We start from the raw sequence: 14,224 nt of genomic DNA, 5'->3' as shown, positions 1-14,224 counted from the left end.
CCATCTCTTTCATAATTCCATATTGAATAAAATCTCAAGCTCTAAATTCTAAGGGTCACAGGAATTTTGGAAAGTTGAAGTATATTCTGTTTTTATCTGGGATCAGATTCTTTTCAACAGCAAATACAGTAGGGAAAGTCCTCAAATTTTGAATAAAGCAAGGGGTTTCTGAATAGAGGAACTTTTCCCCAAAGGATGTCTCTTGCTATGGAAAGAGAATAAGTGTGAAGAAGATGCAATCTCAGCAAAGCATGCTGGAGTGACGGCAGGAAGCCACTTCTTTGACTGATGGCTCTTCAGACAGATTATAATTCACGCACAAAGTTGGGAGGCTCTCTGAGGTGCTTCTTAGGACAGGTCAAGGTTAAGCCCCCTTTTCTTGGAGTCTCCTGGAAGTCACCTCAGATGTCTGTTTTGAAGAAGCCATGTCATATGGCTCCTGCAATGGTTTTCTTTATCCAGTTGAGATATTTGTTTGTAAGGAGAATGTAGACACCAGGTTTCTTGGAGTTACCACATTTTCCAAAGGAAGTGACACCAATGAAAATGTTATTGCATATCAGAGGACTTCCAGAATCCCCCTAGAATAGAAAGTCATGTATTAAATAAGAGTGCTTTCCTGATATATTTGTTTGCCATTTTATTTGTTCATTCACATTTCACCTATGTCTTCTATTTCTCTTTCCTATTTAAGCATAATTTTATTTTATTTTTTTATTTATTTCTTACATACATGACAGTAGTGGAATGTATTACATTCATAATTATCCATTCATAGCACAATTTTAACTCTGCATGTAAAGTATGTTCACGACAAATTATGCCATTATACATGAGCTCTCATTGTTTTTTTGCATTATAATTCTTAATACAGCTTTATACCACAATTTATCATATCTCTGATTGTATATAAGGTATGTTGACACCAAATTCACATCTTCATACATGTATTTTGTATAATGATGAGGGTTTCCTTTCACCATCCTTGATATTCCCCTTCTCTCTCCCTTTCCCTCCCACCCCTATTGTCTATCTAGATTAAACCTAATTTTAAATTTCGTATTACTTGCCTGTACTTAGCACCAGTTAACATAACTATGCTTATTTTACCCAATCATTTTTCCTTTTGAAGAAGGCAATTCTGGAGATGTGCAAACTCATCTTCATCAATAAAACCAAGAAAGAGGGCTAGGGTTGTGGCTCAGTGGTAGAGTGCTTGCCTAGCATGCATGAGACGCTGGGTCAGATTCCCCGGACCACATTAAAATGAAATGAAATGAAATGAAATGAAATAGTATTCTGTCCATCTACAACTAAAAATCTGTAAAAAAATAAAAAAAGAACCAAGAAAAACAAAGAAATCCTTTAGTGATGAAAAAAATTGTTTCTTTCAGTTGATGCATGTCCTTTTTTCTTGGTCAATAGATGTCTGGGGGAGAAACTGAAGGTTGGGGCTACTAGAAGACTTGAGTTGGGACCTCAACTACTCCCTGTTCTGAGGAGGGCACTAGCTAAGCCAGTTCAGACAGAGAGTATCTGTGATATTTCAGACAGTTTTTAGCGATCCTCCACCTGGCCCAGAGATCATCAGCTCCTATTTATATATTCTCTCTGACCTGACAAGCACCTGTGCTTAGTGAGTTCTAAATAGGTTGAAACCTTGGTCAAGTCTGTTCTTGGCACAGTAAGAGGCAGAACAGTGCAGGTGTCAGGAGACAGACAACCTTGGTTAAATCCAGGTGCAACCTCTGATAGCTGAGTTATTTAACTTGGGGAAATCAAGTAACTTTTTTTTTCTTTCCCAAAAAACTTTTTTTTTAAAGAGAGAGAGAGAGAGAGAGAGAGAGAGAGAGAGAGAGAGAGAATTTTTTAATATTTATTTTTTAGTTTTTGGGGGACAAACATCTTTATTTTACTTATATGTGGTGTTGAGGATCAAACCCAGTGCTCCGCGCATGCCAGGTTCGCGTGCTACCGCTTGAGCCACATCCCCAGTCCCCAAAACTTTCATTTTTAATACAACATAGTAATCAATCTTTACTTTTTAAAAAACATATTGAAATAAAGCCTGGAGTGAATAAAAAGTTTAGGGGAAACTCTTTGGATATATCTGAGTGACAAAGGAGTGCTATTTTTGTGACAATATAATCATTCATTCCAGCCAATTTACTTAAGAGAGCAAATCTACAATAAATAAAATAAGTTATCTTTGAGAAAAAGACTGTAATCTAATCAGGATTAGGAAATTAAGTAACTTTCTACACCTTTTTCTTCATCTTAAAACAGATGATAATAGTGCCTATCTCATGGTGTTATGTGAGAATTAAGTGGCATATCAAAGTGTTGTTGAATTTGGTACAGTTCTTTGTTCTTACTCCGGAACTAACTATTCTCTAGCAGCAAAACTGTCACCCATCATGATTAAAACCATATACAGAAAGTGATCCTTAGTAAGCTGGGAACACCCTCCAGCAGAGGGTTTCACAAGGCACCAGGCAGCACGATACCATACCAGTGTCAAGCTGTAGTCCTCAGGCCTTGTACATGAAAGATAATAACAACTTCTGCCTCGTTCTTCTTAGGTACTCTTTTACCCTTTTATTTCCTGGTTAAAATTTTTAATTTACTTACTTCACATGAATCATCTTCACCTTTGCTACCACCGGCACAGATCATACTGTTCTCAATAATTGGCTTGAAATTATAGTGCTCTGCATCATTGCATATTTTCCGGTCTATCACAGTGACATTGACTTCTCTCAAGACATGTGAAACTTTGCAAGAGTCTTTTTTGGTGCTTCCCCATCCTGCCACATGACACTTGGTGTGGGGTTTGACATCTTCTCCTCTTTTGGGTAGCTGAAGTATTCCCACAGCTTTGCTCATAGTTGCTTTACCTTTCAGCTAGAAGACAGGAGATGGAGTTGTTTATGCTCCAGTGAGGGAGGCAGAGGAACAACACAGCCTAAACTCTAACTGAGGGTATTAAATATTTTGGGTAAAAGTGCAGAAGGGACTGAGGCCAGGTGGGGCAGGAGGGGAGCTACCTTTGCTACCCAAGAGGGAGTAGTGTCTGGGGGCATGGAGGAGGAGCAGAGGCCTGAGGGTGAAGCCAGGCCTGATGGTCTCCAGGTGGATACTGAGGAGGGCTAGGTTGTCAGTATTGGGGGCAAGGAACGTGGAGGTTTTGTCAGAGGTGCATGAGTCCCAGGGCCCTCTGTGCTTCTGATGATGAGGGTGCACGAAGGCCCAGGAAATCCTTCTGCTCATGCTCCATCTTCCAGAGCTGTCTTCCTATTCCAATTTCTGCACAGCAGCCAGAATGATTATTCTAACAAGTCTGACAATGTTGCTACCCTGCTTAAAACACCTTCCCATTTCCTTCCCCATACCTTTCAGACTCTTAACAAGGTTTGCAAGGCCTGGCTTTGTTGTCTATATTCTGCTAACTTCCTTTTCTCAAAATTCATAACTCCCTTTTCTCTCCTCTTCCTCCAAGCGACCCCTCTTATAATGCTGTTCTTCCTTCTTGGGGGCCCTCCCCACTTTTTTCCTGGCTGCCTAGGAAACTTTCTCTGACCCCCTGCTCTCCCCATGTACCCCCATAGAGCCCTCTTCTTTATCTTTGTCACTGATGAGCAAAATGCCATCAGTGCCTTAAGATCAGAGCTGGTGATCTGTCTGTCTTTCCCTCTAGTATTGAGTGCCTTCAGGGGAAGTTCTGATTACTATTTATCTTCTGAAAAAGAAAAAAGCAGGTTGCCACTAACAGCTAAGCACTCAGAACTGGGTCTCTGCTTTTCCGGTTGCTCATAAATACAGATTGTCACTATCAAACAAGGTGACCCTAATGAAATAGGAGGGAAAAAAAGGCAGCTACTGTCAATATTTTTCTGATTGTAGAATGATGTAGAATTACATTGGTCATATAGTCAAATATGCACATAGGAAAGTAATGTCCCATTCATTCTACTATCTCTCCTATTCCTATTCCCTGCCCCCTTCCCTTCATTCCCCTTTGTTTAATCAAAAAAAAAAAAAAAGAAAAAAGACAGCCCCCTCCAGAAGTGACATCATTGTTCATATTATAAAAATGACAAATGCTCCTCTCTTGGATGAAATCCATGACTGTTGCATCTTTACCAATTACAACGTTACCTTTTTTTTTTTTTCCTGTTCTTTCTGCCTCTTGGATAAGATTTATTGAGATGCATAATCATAGAATTGTCCCTCTTGCTGACACCCTGCAATTCACAGCACACTGCTACTTCCTTGAAACTTCCCCTAAGTTGCTGGACACAAGCTCAAATCCTAAAATAAGCCCTTTATTACATCCTCTGAGTGCCCACCCTAGTTGTTTCTGCGTGGATTGTACCCTCACTAGCATCAGTCAAATCCGTTTGACTCTGGGTGGGTTCCTGGTGCTTTTAAAAAATTTTTTTCTTTTGTTTGTTCTTATTAGTTATATTATAGTAAAATGTTTTTGACATCTTATATATATAGAGAGTATTAATTTTCATTTTTCTGATTGTAGAATGATGTTTAATTACATGGGTTATACAATCAAACATAGGATAGTAATGTCTGATTCATTCTACTATCTCTCCTATTCCTATTCCTCCTCCCTTCCCTTCATTCCTCTTTGTCTAATCCAAATTATTTTTGTTCTTCTCTACCATCTCCTTATTGTGAGTTAGCTTCTAAGTGAAATAAGCCAATAAGTGAAATAAGCCAAAAACCAAAGGCATAATGTTTTCTCTGATATCAGATGCTAACTCCTGGTGCTTTTTGATTAATGAGCATCAACTCTTTAGATGGCCAGGTCCTACCACAACAGGGGGAAGGAACACTTGTTGCAATAGTGCTGGCCTTGCTGTTTAACCTCATACTCGTGGTGTTAGCTAACCTTGTGAGGTCAAGGGTATAGAAATTAATTTCAGGTTACACTGATCTTTCCACCTTTCCACTCTTTCAAAATAGTTAATGGAAAAAAAAAACACAACTGAACAAAACTGCAAACATATTTACCTGGAGGAGTTGAAGATCCCCTTCAAATGTCTGTGGATCATAGCATGGATAGGGAATTGCCTTTTGAATAGAAAATACTTGGTCAAGTTTCTCTTTAGGGGATGTAGAGTGGGCCCCAAGAATAATTTGAGGATTTTCCTTCCTAAAAAGAAGAACAACAGCATATAACTTATGCATGACAATGGATAAAGTTAAATTGTGGACTTAGTTTCTTCAAGTTTGATCAGTGTTTTTAAATGTCTCCCTATTTATAAATAAGCACAGCAAGACTTGGGTGTTTTAGTGCCTCTACTTCAAATCTCAAGATGTGTATTGGTGGACATTGCTTCAACCTCACTGCATCTTTTCTTTTTTTTTTTTAAATTTTTTATTAGTTGCTCAAAACATTACAATGATCTTGACATATCATACATTTGATTCAAATGGGGTATGTAATCTTAATCTTTTTTTTTCCACGTGTACAGATTACAGGATCACATTGGTTATACAGCCACGTTTATACATAGGGCCATACTAGTGTCTATTGTACTGTGCTGCCTTTCCTATCCTCCCTTCCCTCCCCTCCCCTCTTTCTACCCAATCTACTGTGACACATTTCTCTCTTTTTTCTTCCCCCTCACACCATCTTATATGTAATTTTGCATAACAATGAGGGTCTCCTACCATCTTCTGTGCAATTTCCCTTCTCTCTCCCATTCCCACGCACCTCTCGTCCCTATTTAATGGTAATCTTCTTCTCATGCTCTTCCTCCCTGCTCTGTTTTGAGTCGCCCCTCTTATATCAAAGAAGACATTCTACATTTGTTTTTTAGGGATTGGCTAGCTTCACTTAGCATAATCTGCTCTAATGCCATCCATTTCTCTGCAAATGCCATGATTTTGTTGTTTTTTAGTGCTGAGTAATATTCCATTGTGTATAAATGCCACATTTTTTTTATACATTCATCTATTGAAGGGCATCTGGGTTGGTTCCACAGTCTAGCTATTGTGAATTTTGCTGCTATGAACATTGATGTAGCTGTGTCCCTATTGTATGCTCTTTTTAGGTCTTTTGGGTATAGTCTGAGAAGAGGAATAGCTGGGTCAAATGGTGGTTCCATTCCCAGCTTTCCAAGGAATCTCCATACTGCTTTCCAAATTGGCTGAACGAATTTTCAGTCCCACCAGCAATGTACAAATGTACCCTTTCCCCACATCCTCACCAGCACTTGTTATTGTTTGACTTCATAATGGCTGCCATTCTTACTGGAATGAGATGGTATCTTAGAGTGGTTTTAATTTGCATTTCTCTGATTGCTAGAGATGGTGAGCATTTTTTTTTTTCAAGGGAGACAACAGGAATGGAGGCCCAGACCTTCTGGCAGAGGCAAGAGCACTGGCTGGAGAGACCTGGAGAGGTTGCTGGGCTCCAACTTGGAGTGGGGGCTTCCACTGGGGTAGACAGTGCTGGAGGTCCCCACGAGAGGGAGGTGGGCTCTGCCATTTGGAGGCTGAAGGAGCAGCTGACAGTTTCTTCATCTGCTTTAGATTTGTGGAATAAAACCTTCCCCCATTGGCTTCTAGGTTGTTGACACCTAATGGAAATGAATAAACTCAAGAACTAAAGCAGAAGTACGTGGTTTACTTTTCTGGGCTTTAGGGAAATAGTTTGCCTTGCTGAAGTCTTTAAAGATAAGAAAGGTTGACCTGAGTCATGCTTTTTAGAGGCTGGAATGAAGAAAGGAATCTTGGTTTGGATTTTTTAAAATTTGTTTTTAGTTGAAGATGGACACAATACCTTTATTTTTTTATTATTTATTTTTATGGGGTGCTAAGGATCAAACCCAGTGCCTCACATATGCTAGGCAAGTATGCTACCATTTAGCGCTACAAACATGGCCCAGAACAGTGGTTTTATAGTTAAAATTTAAAGCCAGGTTTTTATAAATACATGCATGCATAGGACACACACACACACACACACACACACACACACACACACACACATACACACACACACCACATAGAGAAGCAAGCAAAACTAGAGCTAGCCATAAATCTAGTTTATGAAATTAATAATAGCTATTACAGAAGAGGGGGGCAAATCTTTTCATCAAATAGGCCTATTATTTAAGTGTATCAGTAGCTAATCCCTCCCTCACCTCCTGTAAATTAAGCTGATATTCATCCCTGACAAATTCTTATTTTACACAATATAATGTAAATCTATTTGAATCTCCTTTGTAAGAAGCTCATTTTTAATTATCTGTTTTGTTCATGCAATTTGTATAAGAGAGAAAAGAGAAGTGACAGGTATTGTTACCAATAACAGGTACTGATTAAGAAAACAGCAGTATATCTACACGATAAATACTATTCTGCCTTTCAAATTATGACTAGGAAAACTATTTGTCTAAGCCATAGGAAATTGCTATTTTTTAAAAGTTGAACAAATAGCAGTAATTTCATATGGACCGGCCAATCATAGGTGACATTTAATTTGTTCAACCTTGTAAATTATGCTTATGAAAAAAGTCTGGGACAAAATATACCAAAATACTGATGGTGATTGTGTGGGGTTGATGAGATCAAGTGTTATTACTTTTAAACTTTCCTATTAAAAATATTCAATAATGCTGTTATTTATAATTTAAAAATAACAAATAATATGAGAAAATGGTCAGGCATTTCATTCTTACTCTTCAGATTCTGTCTTTTGCTCAGAGGTAAATGTTATAATAAGACATAACACTGAATGTGCTTGCCTGCTTTCTTCTCCCTCTTAAATTTTGGTTTTGGACTTGATAGCCATTTCCACTTCCCTGCATCAACCTTGAGAATGAGAGGGACTGAGATTACTTACAGATCACAGTGAGCAGCTGTCAGCACCCAGTTGTCTTTGATCAAAGCCCCTGCACAGATTTCCAGCCCTTTGATAAGAGCCATGTAACGTCTTGCATGAGGTGATACTTCTTTTCCTCCTATAATTCCTTCGCAGGATTCTAGAAAAACTAAAAGAGTGATCCAGAGTGAAATCTTACCTTGCACAGTCATCCTTGTCTTGAGAAAACTTGTCTATAGTGAATAGATTCAGTGGGAGTTCATAGCCATGTACTTTGATGAAGAGAGGACCAAGCAATCCAGGTGGTGGTGGGGGGTACTTTCTTCTCTAGCACTCTCCTCTGTGATTGCATCCCCTGCAGCACTTCATGTGCAACAGTGTTTTTAAATTAAATGTAGTACTTGTTTTTTGTGTTAATTTTATCATAAGCATACATTCCTATTACTTTAGGCCTAAAGCTTTTTTTTTTTTTTTTTTTACTGCCACATGTTCAAATTGATTTCTCTCTCTGTGTCATGTTAGGGTAAAAAAGATAAATGTATAGAAATGCTCCTTTTTCTGTTATGTTTCTCAAACTTTAGTGTAATCATAATTGAGTACTTCTTAAAATGTGGATTTTCTAGACCCATCTCCAGAGAGTTTAGTTTAGTACCAGAGAACCTGCATTTCATTTTTTTTTTCTCCTTTTCTTTTCTTTTTTTTCACTCTTGGTACCAGGGATTGAACCCAGATGTGCTTAACCACTGAGCAACATCCCCAGCCCTTTTCTTTTCTTTTTTTTTTTTTTTTTTTAAGTTTTGAGATCAGGTCTTGCTAAGTTGCTTAGAGCCTGGTTAAATTGCTGAGGCTGGCTTTGAACTTGGGATTCTTCTGCCTCAGCTGCTGGGATTACAGGTTTGTGCCACCATGCCCGGCTGGAACCTGCATTTTGAATCATTTGGAATCATTCTAGGATCTCTTTTCTAAGCAATCTTCACACTCCCTTTTTTTCCATGCAATTATTCCACAATAATTTTTGAGTAACTACTGTTAAAATGGTGCAAAGATGAATGAAACATCATTCTTGACATTGACAAGCTTTAGTAGTAGAAACATGCAAAGAACAAAGCTGTGGATAAATACATAAAGAATGACAATGCTCGAAAGTGCCTGGAGAGGGTCACAGGAGGAGCTGCAGGGCTCAAAAAATGCCTTTGTCAGGAAGGTGGTGAGGTCTCTGTGAGGAATGTTTTTTCCTTGAAGGAGATTGGAAAGTGGTATAATATCCTTAGTAGGTGGAGCTAGAGGAGATTTCAAGTTAGGTGTGATATAATTAAAAGTCATCATGGTCAGGCATTATGAGAGTGAAGCAGATCATCTACAAGTAACATTAGACTAAATTTAACAATTCATCATGTTTAAATGCTTTTGAGGGACAGATTTGTCATGTGTCTTAGAGCTAGTCCTTAACATTTTAACTGTTAGCGAAGTGATTTTTATTTTTAAGCTCCAACTTAAATTGTTCCTTAATAATTTAAAACATTTTTAACATAATATTTATTTCCTGTATTTATCACCACTTAAAATACAGGTAGGAATTGTCCAGCAATTTCTTTCTTTTTCATTTTTTGGTACCAATGACTGAACCCATCCCCAGCCCTTTTTATGTTTTATTTTGAGACAGGGTCTGCTAAGTTGCTTAGGGACTTGCTAAATTGCTGAGGCTGACTTTGAATTTATGATTCTCCTGCCTCACTCCCTAATGCTGGGATTACAGCCATGTGCTACCATGCCCGGCTGGTCCAGCAATTTCTTTTTTTTTGTGGGGCTGGGGATTGAACCCTGTGCCTTGTGTGTGTTAGGCAAGAACTCTACCAACTGAGCTATATCCTCAGCCCTTCAGAAATTTCTTAAAGATCAAGAAACCAAAAGATTAAAGACCCAGTAACACATAGTCAGGACAGAGTGGGAAGGACCCCCCTTCTCCCGACTCCCTACCCTTCAAGGTTGTCACTTCTAAGGACAGGATTATCTCAATCTCAGGCTGAACACTGTGTTATTAGCCTTAAAAAATCTCACAATATTCCATAAAAGGTTATTATTTGGAATGTTAGTTTAGTAAGTTATATTAAAAACAAAGAAAAAAATCAGCAACTATGGTAACAGTAATGAAGACATTTAAAATATACCAGACACCCGTTGTTAGTGTTAGACACTCGATATAATACTACAATAGAAAGTGGGTATTATTATTTCCATGTATATAAAAAAGATGAAGTAGACAGATTAACTATCCCAAGTTCACACAGCTAGTGATGGCAAAGTGATGTTCTAGCCCACTGGTGCATAGTGCAAAATCCACATTTTTTCCCCTTGTTAATCACTGCTTCTTAAAATATTGGCTCTTTTTTAAATACAGAGTTGTGAGAAACTGATAAAATAAAATACACATATTCAAGTAAGTATTTGCATTCAGTGTCAAGATTCAGAATTTTTAATGCCTCAGTAAGGCTTTGAATGAACTTATAGATCCCACAATAGGAATCCCAGCTCTGAAGGTATCACTGAACTCACTCTCTCTCTCTCTCTATATATATATATCTATATCTATATCTATATCTATATCTATATCTATATCTATATCTATATCTATATATATCATAGTAATCTGGTCTTGGTTCCTCATATGTAAAATGTGGCTGATAATAATAGTTAAGAAGATTAAATGGGTTAATATGTGAAAATCAATTAGAATATTACTATTTTAATTGTGAGTTTTATTAAGCATTCACACACACACACACATACACACACATTATAGTAGGTAATTTTATAGCAATGTTTTTCTTCATGGACCCTGCTTCCCTACTAGAAATGGACATATCTACAAACAAACCCTGAAATTAAAAGTTTTAAGGTTTATTTGAGAGCAATGACATTTAATTATATTTGTATGATTGAGAGGTCCAGTTAATAAGTAAACTATTCATATCTAATTTAATGGCTTTGTCAATTTTTCACTTAAAGACTTTGCTCTGTAGATCTGATCTGGCTTTATAAGAGCTACCAGATACAGTTAATGTTTTCATATTTTGCTATGGTTACATAGGATACATTTTCGTAAAAAGCCAAAGTGATTTTTAAGTGAAGACAAAGGGTTGCATTAAAAATGGTTGGAATTTATTATTTATTTTTCCTTTTCATAGGATGTAAATTAAACCAATCAGATACCCACTTTCTCACAAATGAAACTAAAAATCATATGAAAATATGTCTTACCTCCAGGAAGTAGAAGAAGAAAGATGGCAGTAGGGAAAGAGAAAAGAGAAGGCATTTTCATTGCCTGTGTTATCCACACTATGGAGAGCATTCAGTTTCAGGTATAGACTTTAATAATATATAATAAACACCCAGGATGTGGTTCTCTCTCTCTCTCTCTTTCCTTCTTTGCTGTGGTGTTGAAGATTTTGGTGTTTTATTACTGGAAAACACAACCTTAATCTGTGGTATGGTTACTTACTTGTTTCACAGTAAGGTCATTTCCTTTGGGTTTAGATGTCTCCGACCTTAAAGGGCAAATGTGAAGTGATGAGACCATGTCAACTTAAGAATATTAAAATGAAAACTATTCTTCAAATGAAGCCATTCAATTAAAAATGGGCCAAGGGGTTGTGGCTTAGTGGTAGAGTGCTTGCCTGGCATGTGTGAGGCACTGGGTTTGATTCTCAGCACCACATATCAATAAATACATAAAATAAAGGTCTGACCAAAAAAAAAAATGGGCTAAGGATCTGAAGAGATGCTTGTCAAAAGAAGACACACAAATGGCTAGCAATCATATGAAAACATGTTCAACATCATGAGTCACCAGGAAAATGCAAAACAAATCTACAGTGAAATTTTATCTTACTTCAGAATGACAATCATTATAAAGACAAGAAATAACAAAGGGAGGCAAAGATGAGGACAACTCTTATACATTGTTGGTAGAAATATAAATTAGTAGAGTCATTATGGAAAGCAGTATGGAGAGTTCTTAAAAAACTAATAGTAGAATACCATATGCTCCAGCATTGGATATGTATCCAAAGACAATATTTTACCAAAGGGATATTTGCACTCACGTTTACTGCAGCACTGCCACATAGCTAAAATATGGATCAACCGAGTTGCCCATCAGTGGATAAATGGATAAAGAAAATGTGCTATAAATACAAATGGAATATTATTCAGCCATAAAAACAATGGAATCCTGTCATTTGGAGCAACATGGATGGAATTGGAGGTCATTCATTATGATAAATGAAGTAACCTAAATACATAAAGACAAATACCCCTTGTTTTCATTTGTGGAAACAAAAATGAATTTCATAGAATGGAGTAGAAAAGTGTTTACTATAGGCTGAGAGGGCACAGAAGGAAGTTAATTAGGGGCACCAAAACACAGGATGAATTAATTCTGATTTTCTATAGCCAAGTAGAGTAAAAACTGGTTAAAACAATCTATGATGTATTTCAAACTGTCTAGAATTTAGAGTATGAAATTCCTAACACACAAAGTAATTAATGTTTGAAGGAACGGAAGTGCTCGTTACTCTGATTTGATTATTACACATTGTATACACATATAATATTATTATAAACCACAAAGATGTACAAATATTATGTTTCAATAAAAAATTTCCAAAAAGGACATTGCTCTCCTTTGAAAACTTTTTCACTTTCAAATAAGACCTTATTTCAGAGCTGAAAATTTAAGTTGTCTTAGCATGTTTTGTGCTGCTTATAGAATGCTGGAGACTGGTTGATTTATAAACAATAAACACTTTACCCTACATTCCTGAAGGCTGGAAGTCCTTGCCCATATCTGGCAAGAGTCTGCTTGCTGCATTATAACACAGTGGGAAGCATCATTTTTCTGGAGAAAACCTTGCTCAGTAAAAATGTAATTTAAAACTCTTAGGTATTATATTTTTCTGACAAATTTCTAAAGGTTAAAAAACAAAAAGAATACTTTCTGTGGTTGGGAATTCTTGTGTGTTGATTGTATTTCAAACTGCTACTATCTTTTTGGTGGAAGAGAGTAGCATATAAAGGGCTATTAAGTTTTTTGGTCTTTTTAACATTTTTATTTGTTCTTTTAGTTATACATGACAGTAGAATGTATTTTGATGTAACATACATACATGGAGTATAACTTCCCATTCTGTGGTTGTGCATGATATAAAATTACACCGGTTGTGTAACCTAACAAGTCATGTCTATGACTTGAAAAAAATTGGAACATACATTAAAATTTAGCTATAAGAAATTCTACTGCATTATTTTTCATAATGAAAGAAAGTTGAAAACAATCTAAATGGATTAACAAAGGATTGGGTAAGTGTGTTAGTTTCCTATGGCTTCTGTAACAAGGACCACAAACTCGTTGGTGGCTTACAACAATGTGTATTTATTATTTTACAGTCTGTAGGTCAGAAGTCTGATTTGGGTCTCACAAATCAAGGTGTGGCAAGGCAGAGATCCTTTCTGGAGGCCGTGGCCTTTTCCATCTTTCAAAGACGGCCCATGTTCCTTGGTTTATGACCCCATCACACCTTCAAAGCCAGCAATGGCCAGTGGAGTCTTTCTCACATCATATTACCCTGACACGGACTCTTTTGCCTATTGCTTCCACTTTTAAGGGTCCTTGAGATTGCATTAAAGACCCTTGAAGTGAATTGATTATAATATTAATTCCAACCCACAATCTTGCTTTTTGTTATGTGAACTAACATTCACAGGTGCTAGAAATTAGATTGTGGGCACCATCCAAAAACAGCCAGCATGATGGAATGGAAGAATGGACTAAAAAGGCTCAAGAAATGTGGCAGCTGAGGAAAACTTCTGGTGGGTTTGAGATGTTGAGACAATGGCTCACATGTGATGATGTGTCTCCTAAAACTAGAATTTGGGAATCTCTACAGATGAAGACACGGGAGTGGTTCCTCTCATCAAGACCCCCTGTGAACCTTCTGCATATTTTTTTTTCTGTCTCTATGACATTGGGTTCTGATGGGTTTAGAGGTCCTGGTGACTCTTCTGTTGGGACAAAATAAAGCACTGAGAGCTCTATTGAACAGGAAGTGAGAATAATGGGCCAATTTAGGGTTCTCATGCCAGTGAAGTAGCAGGGAAAGAACAGACTTACTCTGCTGGGATGAGGTGATTGCAGTGGACTGGCTTATCACAAGGGAAGCGTAAGTGAGCTGGGTGAACATGGGAGAGTGTGTATGGAACCCAGGGGCATTCACTGGGTATCACTGGTACTTTTGTGCCCAAGGACAATGGTGAAAGAGCAGTTGCAATGCTATGACCTGATAAAGGCAAGGACTTAGGTTCCTTGTAGAAGAAGGT

At 37.4% G+C, this 14,224-nt stretch overlaps 1 protein-coding gene across 1 annotated transcript; it reads right to left on the bottom strand.

Annotated features, from left to right (window-relative positions):
* Positions 1–428: 428 nt before the first annotated feature.
* Positions 429–11,168, bottom strand: LOC113180823 (granzyme A-like). Its single transcript, XM_026385971.1, has 5 exons — positions 11,108–11,168; positions 7,871–8,018; positions 5,029–5,170; positions 2,632–2,904; positions 429–581 (listed from the first exon to the last, which is right to left on the bottom strand). Exons 1-5 carry the CDS (start codon positions 11,166–11,168, stop codon positions 429–431), a joined length of 777 nt encoding a protein of 258 aa, XP_026241756.1.
* Positions 11,169–14,224: the final 3,056 nt, after the last annotated feature.

Source organism: Urocitellus parryii, chromosome 1 (assembly GCF_045843805.1).
Source record: "Urocitellus parryii isolate mUroPar1 chromosome 1, mUroPar1.hap1, whole genome shotgun sequence".
NCBI lineage: Eukaryota > Metazoa > Chordata > Mammalia > Rodentia > Sciuridae > Urocitellus > Urocitellus parryii.
The sequence above is the reverse complement of the archived record's forward strand: the minus strand, read 5'-3'. Positions and strand labels throughout refer to the sequence as shown.

Coding starts and splice junctions, on each gene's coding strand:
- LOC113180823 (XM_026385971.1), bottom strand. CDS start 11,168: ATGAAAATGCCTTCTCTTTTCTCTTTCCCTACTGCCATCTTTCTTCTT. Junction 5,171..7,870: donor ACAGCTGCTCACTGTGATCT/GTAAGTAATCTC, acceptor TCTTCTTTTTAG/GAAGGAAAATCCTCAAATTA. Junction 2,905..5,028: donor GGGATCTTCAACTCCTCCAG/GTAAATATGTTT, acceptor CCTGTCTTCTAG/CTGAAAGGTAAAGCAACTAT.